The sequence below is a fragment of the Heterocephalus glaber genome, unplaced genomic scaffold (genome assembly GCF_053883595.1).
Source record: "Heterocephalus glaber isolate CG9 unplaced genomic scaffold, H.glaber_assembly_v1.0 deba00001463, whole genome shotgun sequence".
Taxonomy (NCBI): domain Eukaryota; kingdom Metazoa; phylum Chordata; class Mammalia; order Rodentia; family Bathyergidae; genus Heterocephalus; species Heterocephalus glaber.
Genome location: NW_028258310.1, coordinates 58819 through 80504, shown reverse-complemented (window position 1 = coordinate 80504; position 21686 = coordinate 58819). Strand labels below are relative to the sequence as shown.

Here is a 21686-nt window from a genome sequence, read left to right as displayed (position 1 = left end):
TAGCATTTTTCTTCATGCATATTTTGGCGTCAGCCCATGGCCTGGCTGCCTTCGCCTGTCTGAGTCTTTTGAAATTCCTGCATGCTCGCCCCAGATTAAGCTGAGTGTGTCTCGGGATGTGTGCTCCGTTTTGCTCTTTCCCCTTAAAGCGCCCCGTGCAACGTGTCTGGTGGAGGAGGGCGGGCGGGGAGGCGGGGGAGGGGTAGGGGCTCGCGCAGCCGCCTGCACGTTTCCAATCTCCTTACGTGAACAAATAGCGGAGGGGCAACAGGGCCAGGAAGGCTTGTGTAACTTTGCAAACGTGCCAGAAAGTTTAACATCTCCCCTCCTTCCTTCACTCCAGACACTGCCCGCTTGCCGGGACTGCCGCGCATCCCGTCCCTTCCAGGCCTGGGGCCCGGAGGAACCGGTGCCACGTCCGCGCGCCCCTGGGCTGGGAGGGTCCGCAGCCCACGCGGACTCCAGTGGGCGACGCCGCACCCCGCCCGCCTCCCTGGACGAAGCTTTCTCCCGCTTTCACGTGACTCGGGCCGGGACTTAGTTTGCTCGGAGGCAGGTCCTCCCGAGGGGCTCTCCGGCAGAGGCAGCGATGCGCTTCGCCTGGACCGTGCTCCTGCTGGGGCAGCTGCAGCTCTGTCCCCTTCTGCGCTGCGCCCCGCAGGCCCCGGGCCAGCAGCAGCCCCCGCCGACTGCTCAGGGCGCCTGGCGCCACCGGATCCGATGGGAGAACAATGGGCAGGTGTTCAGCTTGCTGAGCCTGGGGTCACAGTACCAGCCGCAGCGCCGCCGGGCCCCTAGCCCCGCCACCCCGGCCGCAGACGGCGCCGCAGCCCCGCAGCCCCGCACGCCGGTGCTGATCCTGCGCAACAACCGCACGGCTGCGGCAAGGGCGCGCTCGGCGGGCTCTGCAGGGTTCGCACCCCGCCGCCCCGGGCCGGCCGCCCGCCGCTGGTTCCAAGCGGGCCACGCTGCGGCCTCGCGGGCAGGGAACCGGACCGAGCCGACACAGCTCCCGGCGATCAGCACCCTGCGGCCGCCCAGCCACGTGGACCGCATGGTGGGTGACGACCCGTATAACCCCTACAAGTACTCCGACGACAACCCCTATTACAACTACTACGACACGTACGAGAGGCCCCGGCCCGGAGGCAGGTACCGTCCGGGGTATGGCACCGGCTACTTCCAGTATGGTAAGCACCCACCTCGGCAGGAGACAGGCGTGCAAGGTGCCCAGTCACGTGGCTCCTCGACGTGGCTGTGGCTGCCTGGGCGCGGCGGGCCCTGGTCCCTATCCGACCCCCCACCACCCCCACCCCAGCCGGCAGAACCGGCTCTGGAATCTGGTATAGACCACTCCTGGCCCTTCCCGCTTTCTTTCCACTTTGCTTCGCAGCTTGGATGTCCCTAGTTCTACTGCTACCCTCACCCCACTCTGGGGTCTCATTGGAAGAAGGGTAGTAAGGGATCTGTAGGAACCAGGAGCAGGCGTAAGGGGGCGCCGGGTGGTCTCACTGCTGCCCATGTTGCCCATTGTCATTTAGGTCTCCCGGACCTGGTGCCCGACCCCTACTACATCCAGGCATCTACATACGTGCAGAAGATGGCTATGTATAACCTGAGATGCGCCGCGGAGGAAAACTGTCTGGCCAGGTGGGCTGGGGTCTCTGGCCCTGTTCCCCTGCCTTGATGTTAGGGTCGCCCTAGTGCCGGCTTCTGACTGCTTCTGTTCAGCGCAGACAAGAGTTAGGAAGTGGAGCAACAGCTGGGAAGTGGTACATGACCTCTCAGGCATGCTACCAAGTGTTCTGCTTAAAACTGAGCCTCAAAATCGGGAGGTGGAGCAGATCCTTATGCTGGAGCCTGGGAGCCTCACATTCTTTTTCTAAGATTCTTAAACTTTGGAGTCAACTTTCTATTAAAAACTGTCCAGTAATGTAGCAAAAAAAATGTAATGGAACAGCTTGTTAATATGCTCTGAAAAGATCAGGGGCAAATTTGCCACTGTGGCACCTCTTTCTGGTTCAGGCAGCTTTCCTCTTTTGTTGCAGGCTGTGATTGCCGGGTTGTTTTGGTATTACTTCAGCCAGAATAAGATTAGGAACAACCACTCTGTTTTTGTATCAGTCCTAAAATAAAATAGCTATTCTGTAATGGGGGTTCTCTTGAGTTTGCTGCTGGAAAACCAGCAGAGGGAGCAAAAGCTGTTTTGATCAGTCCCGTAAATAGGTTTACATATAAAATAAGGTCACCTATAATATTCAAGCATATTCATAGAAAGTGTAGTAGGAGGAGCACAGTGGTGTTTAATTTTACTTTTCTTCCACGTTGACCCTTTGTTATTATCAGGCTAAAGGAAGAGAAGAAATTCAAGCTTATTTTCATTCTTGAGTCCTGTGTCACTCAGGCCAAGAACTCCCTGTAATATCATTAATGTCATTTTTTGAAGATAGTGAAGTTACAAAATTATTTATCTAAGTCTAGGTATGTTCTTTTAGAGTCCATTCCTCACTTTATATCTTAATCATCTGTTAACAAAGAAATATTTTGTTAAATTCAAAGTTCTTAATAAGTATCTATGCATCATTTTTTATTTGGGACAATTTCCTCCTCAGTTTTGCTCATTAATGTGGTCAAACTTGAATTGGTTTTTTAGATACAAAATTTGTTTCTCACATGTAGATTTTTAGTATGAAATTTTACTGAGTTTTTACTTTGAAATTCTGTAAGTTTGTATTGTTGTTATTAATTCACTCATTCACCACACGTTCACTGAGTTCTGACTACTCCAGGACTGTTCAGGGAGCTTGGAATCCAGCGATGAAAAGATAAGCTCTCCAGCCTCTTGAAACTAATCACCTAGTTGGGAAGGGGGTGTCACTACTACATTATGGAGATATTTTGATTATAGATTGTCTTTAGTTAATATTCCATGAATATAATAAGGTTTCTTTTTCAAAATCACAGTTCAGCATACAGAGGAGATGTCAGAGATTATGATTACAGGGTGCTATTAAGATTTCCCCAAAGAGTGAAAAACCAAGGAACATCTGATTTCTTACCAAGCCGTCCAAGATATTCCTGGGAATGGCACAGTTGTCACCAGTAAGTACACGCTGAGTTTTTCTTTCATTTTTCAGGATAATCATCGATATGATAAATATAAGGACGATATTAGCCATTATTTGCACTTAGAATTTTTCTATATTATTGGACATAATCAAAGGAATCATCTTTAAAATAATCCATCAGCTACTGAATACCTTATTTTTGAATTAGAAATTCTATGTCCAGCTTATTAACTGTTGAACAGACACAGCAGTTGACTTCAATAAACTTTATTTCAGTATACTACAGATAGGATTTTTACAAGTGTCTATTCTATTATAGCCAAAAATAACCTACAGTTAATTAGTACCATATAACAATAAAGACTATATATAAGTCTTTCTTCCTAGTAGCAAAGTTAAAAGCTTACAATTTTGATAGATTTCTATGCCTGAGGGCAAAAAAATCTAGTGTGAAATCTCTTTTTAAGAAGACAAACTTGACCTCAATTTTAATGTAAAAACAAATATATGAGACAGCAATGAAGTCACTATCCTAATTGTTTTCTCTGTCCATAACTGACCACTTATCATCTCTTTGTTGTATGGGATATTAGACATTACCACAGCATGGATGAATTCAGTCACTATGACCTGCTGGATGCCAACACACAGAGCAGAGTGGCTGAAGGTCACAAAGCAAGTTTCTGTCTTGAGGACACATCTTGTGACTATGGTTATTATAGGCGATTTGCATGCACTGCACACACACAGGTAAGATGACATCCCAAAATCAGGGAACCATCGGTTTTAGAGATTAAAAAAAAAAGTAGCACACTATTTCTTTCCCTCCCACCTTTTTTCCCCCTTAAATTCTTTTATTGGAACATTTTAGGCATACAATACATTTACATTTATTATTGGGTACTGGTACCTGTACATGATGAATCTTAGTTCTTATTTTTTCCCCATTACCTGTGCTCCCTTCACCCACTCCACCCTCCCCTATTTACAAAGACTTTGTTTCCATTATTTCCTTTTCTTAGAATTTTTCCGTTCCCTTGTTTTCTTTCCCCATCCCCTCCCACTTCCCCTACACCTTTGGACCTTTTCTTGCTATTTCAAATTATCAATTACTGGTTTTAATCATTTTAATCCTTATTTACATTTTCAATAGAAAACTATTCGGTACTTACACATGTGTGTCCTATTTATTTCACTTAAGAGGATGGCTTCAATATGCATAATATGCATCCATTTAGCTATAAATGTCTCTAGTTTGTCATTCTTTATGGCTGAGTAGTACTCCATTTTATAAGAAAACCACATCTTCTTTATCCAGTTTTCAGTTGATGGGCACTTGGGCTCTTTCCAAGCTTTAGCTATTACAAATTGTGTTGCTATAAACATGGGTGCACATATATCGCTGTGGTATGATTCTTTTAATTCTTTAGGGAAGATACCCAGTAGGGGAATAGCTGGGTCAACTGGAACCTCTAGTCCTACTTCTTGGAGGCATCTTCATACTGATTTCCACAGTGGTTGCACCAGTCTGCATTCCCAACAACAATGGAGGATTCCTTTCTCCCCACACCCCCACTAGCATTTATTATTGGTTGATTTCTTGATAGCAGCCATTCTTTGTGGGGTGAGGTGGAATCTCAGTGTTGTTTTCATCTGCATCTCTCGAATGACCAGTGATGTTGAACATTTTTTCATATGTTTATTTGCTGCTTTTACTTCTTTGTCTGAGAAATGTTTGTTCATTTCAGATGACCATTTTTGGATTGGTTCTTTGTATTTGGGGGGTCTGAGTTTTTCAGTTCTTTATATATTCTAGATAGTAGTCCTTTGTCTGAAGTACAGCTGGTAAAATTTTTTTCCCACATTGTAGGTTGTGTCTTAGCTCTGTTGGTGGTTTGTCTTGCAGGGCAGAAGCTTTTTAATAAGATGAGATCCCAGTTGTTGATTCTTTGTGCCAGTTCCCATGCTGCTGAGGTTTTGTTCAAAAAGTCTTTTCGTATGCCATTGTCTTCAAGAGTTCTAACTAACTTGTCTTCCAGCAAGTTTAGTGTTTCTGTTTTAATATTTAGATCTTTAATTCATTTCAATCTTAGCTTAGTGCATGGTGATAGATATGGGTCTAGTTTTAATCTTTGGCAGGTTGAAATCCAGTTTTTCCAACACCATTTGTTAAATAGGCTGTCTTTCCTTCAGTGAGGGTGGTTGACTCCTTTGATGAGGTGGCTGAGTGTGTCTGGAGTTGTTTCTGAATCTTCTAATCTATTCCACTGATCCTCAGGTCTGTTTCTTTGCCAGTGCCATGCTGTTTTTGTCACAGTAGCTTTGTAGTATAGTTTCAAGATGGGGATTGTGATACCCCCTGCCATGTCTCTCTTGCCTAGAATTGCTTTTGCTATTCTAGGTCTCTTCTTATTCGAAATGAATTTTCAGATTGTTTTCTCTAGTTCTGTGAAATGTATTGTTGGGATTTCAATCAGTATTGTATTAAATCTATATAGCAGTTTTGGAAATATGGCCATTTTCACTATCTTGGGTCTTCCTACCAAGGAAAAAGGGATGTCTTTCCATTTTCTTATATCCTCTTCGATCTCTTTTTTCAGAGTGCTGTAGTTTTTAGTGTAGAGGTCTTTTGCTTCCTTTGTTAGACTGATTCCTAGATATTTCATTTTTTTTTGGATGCTATTGTAAAAGGAATTGTTTCCCTAATTTTTTTCTCAGTGAGTCTGTTATTTGTGTACAAGAAGGCTATTGTTTTTGAGTGTTGACCTTGTATCCACCTACACTACTAAATCTGTCAATTAAGTCTAGAAGTCTTTTGGTGGAATTTTTTGGGTCTTCTTTTTAAAGTATCGTATCATCAGCAAATAATGACAGTTTAACTTCTTCCTTTCCTATCTTTATTCCTTTTATTTCTTTCTCTTTTCTAATTGCTGTGGCTAATGTTTCCAGAACTATATTGAACAGGAGTGGTGATAGTGGCCATCCTTGTCTTGTTCCTGATTTTAGCATGAAAGTTTTCAGTTTTTGACCATTTAGTATGATGTTGGCTGTTGGTTTTTCATAGATAGCTTTAACCAGGTTGAGATAAAGACCTTCTATTTCAATTTTCTGTAGAGTTTTTATCATGAATGGACGTTGGATTTTGTCAAATACTTTTTCTGCATCTATTGAGATGATCATATGGTTTTTGTCCTTGGCTCTGTTAATATAGTGTATTACATTTATTGATTTATGGATGTTGAACCATCCTTGCATCCCTGGGATAAATCAGACTTTGTCAGGGTGTATGATCTTCTTGATGACCCTCTGTACTCTGTTTGCCGGTGTTTTGTTGAGGATTTTTGCATCTATGTTCATTAGGGAGTTTGGCCTGTAGTTCTGTTTTTTGGTTGGTTCTTCCCTGGTCTTGAAATCAAAATAACACGTGCTTCCAAGAATGAATTTGCAAGTATTGCTTCCCTTTCAATTTCCTTGATGAATTTAAAGAGTAGGGTGATAGTTCTTCTCTAAATGTCGTGTAGAATTCAGCAGTGAAGCCATCAGGACCTGGGCTTTTCTTTGTTGGCAAATTTTTAATTATGTTTTCAATTTCACTCATTGTAACTGGGGTGTTTAGAATTTTTATATCTTCATTTAACTTTGGCGATTTGTATATATCTAGGAATCTGTCAATTTCTTCTGTGTTTTCCATTTTATTAGAGTACAAATTCTTGAAGTAGGTATTGATGATCCGCTGGATTTCTGCTGGATCTGTTTTGACTTCAACTTTTCTGTTCTTTTTTTTTTTTTTTTTTGGTACTGGAGATCGAACTGTGGTCCTTGTGCTTGTGAGGCAAGCGGTGGAACCACTGAGCTAAATCCCCGGCAACTTTTCTGTTCTTAATTGCATGGATTTGAGCCTTTTCTTTCCTTCTTTTGATAAGGTTGGCTAAAGGTTTATTGATTGTATTTATTCTTTCAAAAAACCCAACTCTTTGATTCATTGATTTTTTGTACCGTTCTCTTCATCTCCATTGCATTGATTTTTACTTTCTTTTTCTTTTTTTTTTGGTACCGGGGATCAATCTCGGGTCCTTCCGCTTGCAAGGCAGGCGGTGAAACCACTGAGCTAGATCCCCAGCCCTCCATTGCATTGATTTCTGCTCTTATCCTTATAATTTCCTCTCTTGTATGAGCTTTGGGTTTGTCATGCTTTTCTTTTTCAAGGAGCTTGAAGTTCTGCATTGGTTATTTATTTGAGTTCTCTTTGTTTTCCTAATATGAGCAATCACTTCTATGAATTTCCCTCATAGAATTGCTTTCATTTTGTCCCATAGATTCCTGTATGTTGTACTGGCATTATCAATTGCTTGTAGAACCTGTCTAATTTCTTCTTTAATTTCCTCTTTGACCCATTGGTTGTTCAGGAGGGTGTTATTCAATTTCCATGTGTTTGTGGGGGTATTGCGGTTTCTTATGTTATTGATCTCCAATTTTATTGCACCATGGTCTGATAATATACAGGGGGTAAATTCTTTTACATTTACGTAGATATGTCCTATGAGCTAGCATGTGGTCTATTTTGGAGAGTGACCCATGTGCAGCCAAAAAGAATGTATATTCTGATTTTGTGGGGTGGAACACTCTGTAATCTACTAAGTCCATTTGTTCAGTAGCTTGGTTCAGTTCTAGAATTTCATTGTTAATTTTTTTCTAGATGATCTGTTTATTTCTGATAGTGGGGTATTGAGGACCCCCACTACAATTGTATTAGTGCTTATTTAGTTTTTCATGTCCATTAACATTTGTTTTATACAGTTGTGGACATTCGTATTTGGTGCATATATATTTATGATTGTCATCTCTTCCTTTTGGATTGTTCCCTTCACAAGAATGTAGTGAACATCTTTGTCTCTCTTAATTAGTTTTGGTTTGAAATTTCCCTTTCTGCAAATAAGATTGCTACCCCTGCTTTTTTTCTGGGTTTCTGTCACATGGGGAACTGATTTCCATCCTTTTACTTTCAGTCTATGAATTTCTTTTTGAGTTAGGTGTATTTCTCGTATACACCATAGTGTTGGATTTTGCTTCTTTATCCATTCTGCCACTCTATTTCTTCTGTTTGGAGAATTGAGTCCATTAACATTGATGGTTATAATTGATACATATTAACTCATCCTTGTCATGTTTTACTGTTGTTGGCTCTTTTATTTTTCCCCCTTTCCCTTTAGTTTCTTGCCTTGCCTGGTGGGTTCACTCTGTTGGGCCTCATGGATATGTGACCTTCATTGTCTTTTTCTAGGATATTGTTTAGAATTGTTTGGAGTGGCAGTTTGGTGTTCATGAAATTTCTCAGGTGTTCTTTGTCATGGAAGTGTCTAATTTCCCCATCGATTTTGAAAGATAATTTTGCAGGATACAACAGTCTAGGTTGGAAGTTATTTTCTTTAAGGGCTTGAAATACTTCACTCCAGGCTCTCTTTGACTTGAGGGATTGTGTTGAGAAGTCTGCTGTGATTCTGATGGGCTTTCCTTTGTAGGTGATTTTTCTTTTCTCTAACTGCTTGTAGGATTTTGTTCTTCTGTTGGGTTTCTGGGATCTTGACTATTGTATATCTAGGTATAGATTTTTTTTGATCGTGGCTAGTTGGAGTTCTATATGTCTCACTTATCTGTATGTCCAATTTTCTACATCTGTCTAGGAAGTTTTCTACTATTTCTTCTGTGAACAGTTTTTTTTATGTCAATTGTACTTTCTCCTGTTTTTCTGTGGACTCCTATCAGTCTTATGTTATTCTTCTTAGCATCATCTAGAAGCTGCTAGATTGATTTCTCATGGTCCCTTACTATTTTTAAGAAATATCTGTTTTCATGGTCATCAACTGCAATCCTGTGTTCTGTATCTGATATTCTGTCTTCACAGTGACTCAGTCTGTGTAAATACTTTCAATGGAGTTTTTCATCTCCTAGATATCTGTTTGAATCTCTTTAATGGATTCCATTTCTTTCCTATATTGGGTGATCATGGTTTCCATTTCTGTCTTATGTTGGGCATTCATGGCTTCCAGCATGGTTCTGAGCTCATCTATTTTTTTTTTAATCTGTTTCTGTTCTAGAGCCTCTAATCATGTCTTTCACTCTGGTTAGTTATCTGGGAAATTATTTCTGTTTTGAATTTTTCTAGAGCCTCATTCATCTGTTTCGTTACCTCCTGTGCTATCAGTTCAGGGTGTCCAGGTGGTTGATTATCAGACTTTTCCTCCTCGTTTTCCCCAGAATTTGCCTTTGGTGGGCTGGAAGTCTGGGTTTGTGCCTTGTTTAAATGTCTTCTCATTTTTGTTTTTGGTACTGTCCTTGGTTTAATGCTTCAAAATTGCTTATTGTAAGTATCTTTGTTGCTTGTATTTAGAACACTTATGGAATGATTGCTTCTCAGAGGTGTCTTCCAGATCTAGCTGGTCTTTAGGTTTTGAGTCTCTAATGACTCTGAGGCTATCTCATTTTCATTATACTGGGAAGGACAACTGATTAGATCAATCACAACACCTTAGCCCAGGTGATACAAACAGCAACACCATAATATCAAGCACAGCTTAGAGAGTGACAATTTGTGGTAGTTATTAATCTGTCACCTTTAACTGTGTGAATTAAATCAAAATTGAGGACCAGCCCAACATGTTTATAGTGAATAGGCTCTTCGATATAGCAACTTTACCCTTTGGGATGGAGAGTTAGAAGGAGTTAGGAAGGGAGGGATAGATAGGTAGATGGATAGGGAAAGGTTAGCAATGAGGCCAGAGGACACAGGAAGATCATGCAAACTCTAAGAAACTGTTAAAGACAAGAGGAAAAGACAGAATGAAAGAACAAAGATGAGAACAGAGCAACCTGACATCAATAGGGAGGCTAGAAATTGTATTTACTTTCCTTTAAAGCTAATGACAATCGAGAGAAGGAAAAAGAGAAGAGAAAAATAAAGAAGAAATCTGAATTAGTGCCAGAAGCAGAATAAAAAGGGAGATAAAGAACAATGTGGGCCAGCAAGAGAATGAGAAAGTGAGAGTGAAAGAAAAAAGAAGAAAAAAGAAAAAAGTTGAAAAGTAGAAAAAATAAAAATTAAAAATAAGAACAAAAAAAATTTTGAAAATAAAAATGAAGGGCCTCCTTCAGGGTATGTCTCTGCTGTCATGATAGACAACGTGGGCAGCAGTGTGTAGATATAAGTCAGTGAGTCTCAGCAAGCCAATAGCAGACCTGTGAGATTGAGGCAGATTTCTGGCTGTAAGTCCCAAGTTGAGCTCCCTGTCCTCCTGTAGGGTTGAATTCTGCACAGTTTTTCTGCAGGTTTTAGCTGCAGAACATAGTCCAGGTTCTGATGGGAGGTGATGATCCCTCCAACTTACCAAGTATGGTGGTCTGGTGTGCCTTTATTGCAGAGATTCTCTTCACTTTTCTAGTGGGCTTCAATTTTCATCAAGGAGCCTAGAGAGGCCCTGTTTCTGTTGTTCACTTCTGCTCTATCTTCTGGAGCTCAGGACAATGGCCTTTGTGACACCCTGTTCCTCTGTAGTGTGGAACCAGGTATTGGCACAGCCAGGAAGCCAGAGGCGCCTCCCCCCTTTTTTTAATTGCTTAATTTTGGGATTATCTTGGCAAGATGAAAAATAATTGGGAAAAGGCAAGTGATGACTTGATGGTCCAGATTACTTTTGAAGTATTTCCAGCTACACCTGTGGCCCCTGCTCACAATCAAGAAGGGCAATGAGTGTCTTTGTTATTTTCTATAATGAAAAGCAGAAATTTGATGTCTGAAAATTTATGAATGGCTTACAATTTCTGCAATCTGTATTTTTTTTACTGGGTAAAAATAACTATATAAAATGTATTTCTTAATCGATAATGTAAAATAGGAATAAAAGGTCCAAAGGGGTAGGGGTAGTGGGAGGCACAGGGGAAAGGAAAGAAGGGAAAGGAAAAAATGATGAGAAATGGAAAAAATGGAAATAAAGTCTTAAAAAAAATGTATTTCTTGTCTCACTTGCAAACTATTTTTTCCATATACTATGCTTAAAACAGAATAGTAGTTGATGTTAGCAAAATGAAAGGAAATATATTGCTTAAAATGTATTGCTCTTTAAATATTGTTTCTTTTTATTAATTCAAACCAGAAAAGAAAAACATGTTTCTTTCTCCACAAACATATATTTAAACCTGTAGTGTAATTGATGGCAGATATCTTCAGATGAATTTTTTAAAAGAGCCCTAAACTAAGCAGTTTGTATGTCTTATAATTGGAAAATGTGTGTCATTAAAAAGCCATGTCAGTATTTCCATAGGAATCTCTTAATTTGTAAAAAGACATTATAATTTTACACCAGCCCAAATCTTGGCCAGAAGTAGTGAATATGCAAAGGCTACAAAGCCATCAGCAGCTGGCATCTCAGGAAGAAAATTCCAAGGCTGTGGAAGTTAGGTTTTTCCTAAATATTACCATTACTTCTTTCCCTGAGTTAAGATTGCAATAGCAATTGGAGAGGAAAAAGATTAAATTTGATGTGTGGTGGGGATGTACTTGTTATTTAAGGAAAAGGAGATGTAACAGGGACTTACTTTTCATTCTATTACCTGCAGGTCCCATATATGTGGGACCTGGAGTTTATTGTTCCCATTGAAGAAAAAATGCACCCTGGACAGTCATTCTAAGCTGAAATGATTGAATCAGGGATTGTAGTCACTTACAGCACTTCTAGTTCCCCTATTGCTTGGGGTGACCCCACTTCATTTTATATTGTAGTGCTTTTTCTTCATTAGACTATTGAACATGGACTTCACTTAAAGAAAACATTTTTTTTTACAAACCTTACAAATCTATTGACTTAGATTACTTTTACTATAATCTTCTTTGAATGTACGCAAGCATAAAACTGGGTATAACTTCTTTATATTCCTATATGACTTCTGTGTTTTCAGATCACAAATTTACATACTGAATATATATAAAAACTAAAAATAGTTACATTACAACCATTAATCTTATATAGCAAACAGTTTTGTGCTAAAACCAAATAGCTAATTTAGATAGCCTGGAATAATGTTCTATATCTAATCTATTTTTATATTTTGGCTTTGGATACAAGCAATGCCTATTTGCTTAATAGTCTTAGTAATTCCGATTTTATCAGTTCATATAACCAAAACTCATACCTAAATTCTACCAGCCGAGTAATTCTACAGTGACGATTTCACTATTTTTATATTTATTTATTATTTTTGGAGACAGGATCTTGCTGTGGGCCCAAGGTGGCCTTGAGCCTCCTGAGTGCAAGTGATCCTCCCATTTCGGCCTCCAGAGTAGCTGATATTACAGGCATGCACCACCACATATGAATTATTCTAGTATTTGTAAAAGTACTTTTGTTTACTTGAAAGTAGTATTATTTAAACCTGTCTTAAACAGTCATCTAATCCAATGAATCTTTTACAATATTGTGAATGTAGTAGTAGAAGCTGAGACTTACTTAGTATGTATGATGTGCCAGAATATTTGCTGGAATTAAATTCTTTATGATGTATTTACTACTCAGCACACTTTAATGACATGTAGCCTGAGGGAAGGGTCCAGGCAATAGCAGTGCAGTAGAATTCTCACTGTTTGAGGCAAGTGCTTTTGAGTTTGGCCTGTTTGTGCTATTGTTTGCTAGTAACAACTCAGTTCTCCCCACACTCTCTTGAAATATGACTGCAGCCAAACCAGCATTAGTAAAGCATGCTATGATGATTTTGCTATATCTTTGGTGATCAAGTACCAAAAGAGTTTTGGGTGCTGAAATTAAATGATTGTATTGAGTATGAACAACAGTGAAAACTTCTGGTGAAGAACTAATAAAAATAAAAATATACCTACAGATAACAGCTGGAGAAAACTGACTGTAACTTTCTTGAAAGCAAGCACCATATCTTAATGGTGTTTTTCTCCTCCCTGCCTATGTAAGACACAATTTCACTTGGTGATATGAGTATCTTAGGAAATGAGAGATGTCACATTCATCAATGTAGGCATACATCCGTCCCTTCAGCTCAACAAAAATATTTCAAGGATTATGTGAAAGTATATAAAGCAGTAGTTTAAAACAGGGTCTCTGGACCCTGATTATCTAAACTTGAAACCAACTCAGTCACTCACTAGCTGTATATCCTTGGGTAAGTTATTTTACATAGTGTGCCTCTGTTTCCTCATTATAAAATGAAAATAATACTGACATCTACCTCATGTACTTGTGAGAATTGTAATATGCTTGAAATAGTTTCTGGCACATTGTGATACTTAATAAATGTTAGCTACTTAAAGATGCAACTAGTCTCTACCTTTAGGGACTTTTAATCTGTAGTTGAATTAGTATATAGTATAATTATAATGTAGAGTGGAAATGGATAAGTATTTAAAATCTATAAATCTAGTGTAAAAATAACAGCATTCAGAGTACAAGAACTTAATTTTTAAGAGGGAAAAATTAGAGAGAGTAAATAAGATATTTGAGCTAAGTTAATTACTAAATGATCTTTATTCCTGAACCAATAATATTCTAGAATTCTGGTGGGGGCCTATTTTGTCCCTTAAGATTATGTTTATCATTGGTGATTTATAAACACTTTAAAAAGCGAGGTGTGCTACTACTTATTTTAGTCCTGTATCTTTTTTAGTTGGAGGTGCTTTAAAGCTGAGTAATTTATACTTCTCAAGGGAGATGAAATATATAGTTTTATGTCAAACTCTTTTAAGTACTAACTTATAATTTAATTTGCAAATAATAGCATATTCCTTAGCATAGGCTGACCACGTACCATAAATTTGAATATTTTGCTTGTTTTAGGGGTTGAGTCCTGGCTGTTATGATACCTATGCAGCAGACATAGATTGCCAGTGGATTGATATTACAGATGTACAACCTGGAAACTACATTCTCAAGGTAGAGGTCATTAAAAATATGTAATTATTTAATTGCAAAGCTACAGGCCTGTTCTCTGGCTTCAAAGGGTAAATAATCATTTTCTGGGGAGCAATTGTATGTCCTTCAGGATGATTTCTAGGTAAAATGATTTTATTTTAAATAATTTCAAGGAAAATAACAGTTTCCTTCTATCATGTCTCCAGAGTTTAACTACTTGCTTAAATTATACTCCCTTCCTTGCCTGATTTAGCTAACTCCTTTGTTAATAATTCCCTTGTGGTAGCCCTTTGGAAATAGAAAGTGACCAGTATACCATATGATGAACCTTTAACATAGAAGCTGCTTGTGTTGCTCAGGTCAGTGTCAACCCCAGCTATCTGGTGCCTGAATCAGACTACAGCAACAATGTTGTGCGCTGCGACATTCGGTACACAGGACATCATGCATATGCCTCAGGCTGCACGATCTCACCGTAAGTTTATTTGGCTAGCTAAGTAATTTTGTTTATAAATAATTTTAGTTCATAGCCAGGCATTATACATGGTATGTATCTGTTTCTACTGCTGTAGCTTCCATGTAAATACGCCAAAGGTAAAAATTGCTGTGTAGTGTGCACTACCAAAAAGCTTGTCTTTTTTATTTTAAATATTGCTAGAGAAAAGAGGATGCACCAAGGTTTTAATCATCCTAAAGCTTAGTTTTCAAGATGAGATACACAGAACACAGTGTTTACCCGGAAAGCTAGTGTGGAGGCCAATATGTCAGACTGCTCAATATGAAGTGGGGGTGTGCTTGTAGGAACCCAGAGGTTGTCTTTCCTGCCTCTTCCCCACCCTCCCCGAAGGAGTGCTGAAGAAATTCCTAAAATTTAAAGCACATTTTGAAAATCACTTTTTAAAGAATGTAACTGAAGAGAGCATGTCTCCTGTTCTGTAAAAATGCAGATTTCACATATTTGACTTCTAGAACCACATGTATTGAGGAAATATCCTAAAAAAGGAAGGGACATGTGGAAATTCCTTCAAAATTTCCGTGGTCCTGAAATACTTTTTTGAATGAAATCTTAGAAGGAATTCCACTATATAAATATTAACCAGGAGGTGCTTTGATAAAAATAATTAATGAAAGTTGGGTAGGCTTGCCTGCTTGCCCATCTGTCTTGGCTCACCCCATAAACACTGCCTGCTGTGTTGTTGCTGTGTAATAAATCATAACTCTATATTCCTCCAGAATGACAGCTGCACAAAAATGAAAAGATCATTAGAACATTACTGAGTATGGATCAGCTTTGCTTTGATGTTGGAGAGGCACTGATCCCTCAGGGTCACTCAAAAAGTATAACACAGCTACAGTAGAACGTCAGTAGAAACATTTGCTTCATACAAAAACTGGGATAGGGGTTTGCCACACGTGAGTCTGTAGTTAAGAGTTTACCAGGTGCATCTAAAACTAGTTGTGTAGGTTTTCTCCTACCCATAGGTTCCTGGCCTTGGGGAATGTGGAGCCAAGCCAGACTGTGGTCCATTCTCACAGCCATGCACTATGGCTGGGGCTGAACTCACCTCATAAAGGGTCCCCTTTTCCTCCTCACAAAAAGAGCAGAGCCTGTGCTTTATAAGTTTCATCACATCATTAGAGATAGATGAAGCCCATGACAGCAGAGGGATAGTACTGAAAAATATATTCAAATACATTTTTCTGGACCTATGACACAGAAAACTTGGCTGGTTCTATGGTCCATAGATTGTGGAGTTGGTCAGAGTATATCCCAAACCCTCAGAATGTCAGGGTAATATTATCTAAAATAATTTAAGGTAAAATTAATGTCTTCACTAGTTATCTTTTTATAATTCCATAATTTATTTACTTATCTATTTATTTATTCACTTGCTCTCACTTTTGCTTCATGGGTGTAAATGTCCTAAACTAGAGAGGAATCCAAAGATATGTTACTCCTAGCCCCTATACTGCTCCTTTGTAGTCTTTTTACAGTAATTCCAATTGATTATTTATTAATCTCTTTGCTAAATTTTGTCTGCTGGTGCACCCCATAGTGCCTGGGATTTACCCTCTGGTCTAACGTTGCATACCCATTGCCAGGTACAGATAGGCCTGCTGCCTTGCCACTTCTTACTCACCACTTACTTCATAGTTAACTTACTCTGTCCCTTAAGGAATTTAAGATTAGACAGAGGGAGTGCTAGAAACATGCACATACATGTAATAAAGATGCATTATGAAAAGCTCCATGAGGGTAAATCAAAATGCAGTGGGGTTAGAAGGACTTCTGCTGTAATAACTTCGGTGACTCTGAAATATGACTAATGACATTGCAGTAGGAACAGGTCTTGAGAGGTAACTCTTGCTACACGGGATGTGTTTTAACTTTGAGTAGAACCTATTAAATTGGATACTTTCAGATATTTAGAATAAAAAATTGTTGTATTACTCCAACAAAATTGTGACTTTACAAGAGGGACTCCTGCTGTGGCCACTTACATCATAGAGGTGATTATTTTTAATTTACCCATTATCTTGACTAACTAAAACTGCAAGACTGGTCGAGATGGAATTTTAATAAGTAATATGAACTAGATAAAAATACGAAGAAGAGAAATTACAGTTAGTGTTTCTTAAGTATAAGATCATTTGTATCCTGTGAGTAGGAAATACTGAGAAAAGTGCAAAGCCCTTGCCTGAGGAAAAAGTAAAAATTAAAACAAAAGCTCTCTCTTCAGGAGAATGATGCTTTGATTTCCACCTCGGGTCTCCCCTGCTAGAGATCACAGTTCAGAGCAGGGAGCAATTTCTCTGAGTTGAGATTCATGAGTGACTTTCGTTTGAATTGGGCCTTGAAGGCTGAGGCAGTACTCTGGGATAAGGAGGGGCATACCAGGAAGATTCAATGTCATGGGCGATGAGAGAATGGGAGGAAATTGTAGGGCATGTTTGCAAAGGTTACTCTTCTGGTTTGGCTTAGCACTAGTTTTGTGGAGTTGATAGGTGGGCAGAAAGGATAGAAACCATCAGCTGGGACCAGATCAGAGGGAGCATTGAAAAGCAAGCTAAAAAGTTTGAACTTCATTCTGGAGGCTCTGGGGAGTCTTTGAAGTCTTGAGGAGAGGGTATAACTTGCCTAAATCCACGTGGTCAGTTTGGAGGCTGTGTTTGTGTGATTCCCAGGCAAATATTGTTGTCTTTTTTCTTTTCTATTCTTTTCTCCTCCTCCTTCCCTCATTCTCTTTTTCCACTCTAATGACTTAATGCTCCCATCACTCTCAGTTTCCTGGTTGTTTTTGATGCCAACCAGATACTTGGGAGCATTCCACTGCTACACAAAAACCACCCAGTAAGTAGATGTGTGCCACTGATACATCCTCTCTCCCACATTTTCCTCATTGTAAACAAAATGTATGGACCGGGTGAATCTGAGGCCCCTTTCAATTCTAAAATACTCCATTTAAGTTCTCTTCTCGCAGAATGAACTCTTTTGGAAATTGATAGTTTATGATTTGGACTTAAGTGCATTCTTACTTCCTTATATGGGGATCTGTGATCAATATTTGATTGTCTTGGCCCAGTCTACATCTGAAACCATACAGGAGAAGGGCTAAGGGAAGAAGATGCAGAGGCCATCACTCTGCTTCTTAGTGGATGTGCCACTTTGTTCCTTAGAATGAACTCATTTGGTTGGGGTCCTGGTCTCATCAGTCCTGCTTCACTTTTGATTGTTTCAGAAGTTGTGCCTTTGACTCTAAATATCAAGACTAAGACATCAGTCATATGTTCTCTGCTATTGACGTAGTTGCTTTCATCAAATCATTTATTAATGGTAATTTCACCAGGTGATTGTTGCTCAGGTGGAGGAAAATTGCTACATAAAAATTTTTAAAGGTTGACTTAAAATTTATCTGTTATACTCATTCATAATATTATCAGGTTACTAATTGGTCTTATTTTGTTTTCTCAATCTAGGTATTAGAAAGCAAGTCCAGCTTCCAATGGATAAATCAGTGCCTGGTGTTCAGAAGTGAGAAAAAAATAGATTAGCTTCAGTAGGATTAACATATTTTGAAAAAGAGAACAGAAAACAAGAAAGGAGTTTTTGTTTGGACTATTTTACAGCAAAGCACATAACTGGATTTTGAACAATTAAATCAGCACTATTTGGGAAGTTTTTAGTATTTAGTCACATTGTGAATTAACAACAGTATTTCAATTCTGTAGTTATATACTTGGTTCTTTCAAATAAATCCCAACTTCGTATACTTCTTTTGAAATTATAGTATAAAAGAGAAAATAGTATTTTAATGAATGAACCAAAATTACTTTGAACTGATTATTTTCTAAAGTGTTGAGACTTCTGTGAAACATAATAATAATGGGATTATATGTCTTAGGATAAATTAATTTAGAAATGCTCCTACAGTTTAAATAGATATGCACACATTTGGTGCTGTGGAAAGAACAAATATTATTGGTGTCAAGAAAAATTATTTAGCAAAGAAATGTCAATATATGTATTCAGATAGTTATATCCCTATATAAAAATTATGTTTACATTTTCTAAATTAGCAGATACTTTCTTTCTGTGAAGTGCACAGTTTCATTTTCACTTGAGGCAACTTTTATTTGGAAGGAATTAGGTAATTGAGCTGTCCAATTCTTGTCTGATATTTGTTGATGCTCCCCTGTACTCTTACTTTTTCTATAAGCAGAGACATTTCATGTGACATTCTTGAAATTATCATTCTGGGAACCAGTACACATAGGACAACTTTGTAACTGGGAAGTGTTTCCGGGATGTGATACATTCAGAAATAATATTCATTTAAGCATGTTGAAGTGTTAGCCAAAAAACTTCCTTGAAGACATAAAAATCAGAAGAAAACACCAAAACCACAGTCTCTCAAATAGTTAAAAGATAATGAAAAACATGTTAAGATCTTCAACTCTCCTATATTTTTTAACAGTTCAGCTATTAAAAAGGATGCTAAGAATCTTTAATTATCCACAATAGATAACAATAGTACGGGCAGAATACAGGAATTATCATTCCAGGATATTCAGGAACTGGTCATACGTGTTTTTGTGTGCGTGTGTTTTTACATATAGTCCAAATTAGCAAGGTACATACTACAGAGTGTTGCATATATGAGGGATTGATGAATAAGAGAAGAAAGTACTTTGTGTAAAACCAAGGATTGTACTCCAGACTGAGACAGCTGTGATTTTGTTTTAAACTGTGAAACTATGTGCAACAACAGAATTTGGAAAATCTTTTCTTAAACTCAAAGATGCAGAAAGAAATCAAACTAGACTCTTAATTTAGTGGTGCTTAGGCAGAAGTTTTCCCATATTTAATTAGTATTGAATCTCAAGCAGGGTATTTGCGGTGCCAGAACACATTAGGTAAAATTTTAAAAGTGAGTTGGCATCCTGTCTTATATGTCAGAGATCTGTAAAGTCATCACCAATTACTAGTAATAATTTTGCACTTACTGGGTGCACAGCATGATAAAAGGACAAGAGATGATCAAGAGATAATCATCAAAGGATAGATGGAATGGTACACAAGGTCCTTATCTGCCTGCACACACTTACCAATAAATATAGATGGAACTTTCACTGAGCTAGTATCTGAGCTATGTGATACCTTCTTTGCCTTAAACTGCTTTTTAGTCTAAGATTGTAGAATGACTCTTTCAAATTGTATCCTTTTCTAATAGAGATATTTTAATATACTTGCTTAAAAAAAACTACTGTCAGTATTAATACTGAGCCAGACTGCTGGCATCTATAGATTTAGTATCTATTGTCTCATAAAATTTTTTACCCCTGCATCAAAAATTAAGACTGTTATGAAGGCCTTTGGATAGATAAGAGAAAATGCATCTATAAAAATCTCAATAAGGTCTTTTATCTGTCTATCCATTCATCATCATTTGAAAACCTAATATAAACCAAGCACTCACGTGCTAGGCATTGGGACACATACAACATTGTCTCCAACCTCAATAAGTATGAAAAATGTCATTATTACTCATTAGGTTCATCTTATTTTAACAACTAAAAGTACACGGCCATATTTATAAAAATAAAAGTTAATAATTATATGCACATATGTATTTTTAATAATTAAAAAAATTCAAATCCCTGAAATATTTATTAAATATAACATTTACTATTTGGATGATTTTGCAAAAAATTTTTTCAATTGGAAGCTAGAGATTCTTGTTTATTCTTTCTGGGAACATTCCTTCCCTTACCATCATCCTTAAACACTTACAAAAACTTGTGTTAACACTCAATAGTTTTGAACCTTAAGAGGTCTTTTCTCTGAATAAATGTCAAAATTCACAGATAATGATTAGCAGGTGAAGGTTATCATTTAATAAAAGAGAGAACACAATTCAGTCTTACCAAACTAAGAGAGGCTGTGGAAACAATACAAAGAACATTGAGTACTGAGAAGAGACTAGCTTTTACACTATAAGGGCTGCAAATAAGTGGAAAATAATTTAATAAGCTCACTATCTGCCACATTAGTGGTTTTGTAATTACTCAGACCACAGTCTGGCTTAAAGCTATTTTGGCCTTCGAGACTAGGAGTCAGTCTCTCAACAGTACTATAAGATCTATGAATATGCAATTTGCCTATTTCCAGAAATCTTTATATTTTTATATGGTAATTTTATTTACAATTTATCTAATTATTCACTAGGAATTATTTGTAATAATGATTTTTGCTCTTTGAAATCTCACAAATAGTTCATTTATAAACATTCCAAATGCTCAAATTTTAGAGAAAACACAGTACTAAGATTTTCCTGATACTGAGAGATAATTTTTAGGAGATTGAAATCCTGATCTTAAGATATATTTTTTTTTAATTTTGCTTTGAAACTAACAGTATGTTAAAGGATTAAAAGTACCTTTTTCTGTATTGTTTTTTGATTTATATTCACAATCAATATATTTAATCAATAGATTGTTTCATTCCCAGGTACTCAAAGTTCTGGGCCACTTTTGAAAGCAAAGTATTGCATTTGTCCTTCAAGCTAAAATGGTGCTGAATTATTTAAACTTGAATGTAAAATGCATTAAGTGTTAGCTCATGGGAGACAAACATTTAATTAATATATATAACTACTTGCTAAAAACTAAGCAACATGTCATTTGGTAGTATGTTTTTAAGGCGATTTTACTTTCTCCCAAATATTTCTGTAATCCTATTTGTAAAACAATTGTAACTTTTTTGAAGAGCTTTTATTTTTCTTGTCTGCATTTTCATATTCATTTATCATTTTACTATTTCATATTCTTTTATTATATGACTATACTATAATTGCAAGATTATATAAAAATACCGTGAATAAATGATTTCAAGTGTGTATAGTGGTCATTTGTTTTTACATATAAATAAATGATCTGAATTTCATTTTCTGTTAAAGCATTAAAGCTATATATATGGTTGCTTGTCTCAACTGCCTTTTGTATTAACAAATTGTTTAATAACAACGTGATTTGGAGCTTGTCTAGGATGAATACATATCTAGGTGATATTTTAAAGTATATACAATCATGTGAATCACACATATATGAAGTGTAACTTGTCCCCATTACTAGCTACTTCTAAGGACACAATGGATAATGAAAAAATAATCCTTTGAATAGCATTTACAAAGAA

At 37.8% G+C, this 21686-nt stretch overlaps 1 protein-coding gene across 2 annotated transcripts; it reads left to right on the top strand.

Annotated features, from left to right (window-relative positions):
* The first annotated feature begins 236 nt into the window (after positions 1-236).
* Positions 237-21472, top strand: Lox (lysyl oxidase). Of its 2 annotated transcripts, none has more exons than XM_021266285.2 (7): positions 237-1148; positions 1542-1650; positions 2965-3102; positions 3662-3818; positions 13919-14014; positions 14353-14468; positions 17972-21472. In XM_021266285.2, the coding sequence occupies exons 1-7, from the start codon at positions 590-592 to the stop codon at positions 17976-17978; spliced, it is 1182 nt and encodes a 393-aa protein (XP_021121944.1). In that variant the 5' UTR covers positions 237-589; the 3' UTR covers positions 17979-21472. The 2 variants fall into 2 exon arrangements, with proteins under 2 accessions (XP_021121944.1, XP_021121943.1); XM_021266284.2 differs by having other exon boundaries at positions 240-1190.
* Positions 21473-21686: the final 214 nt, after the last annotated feature.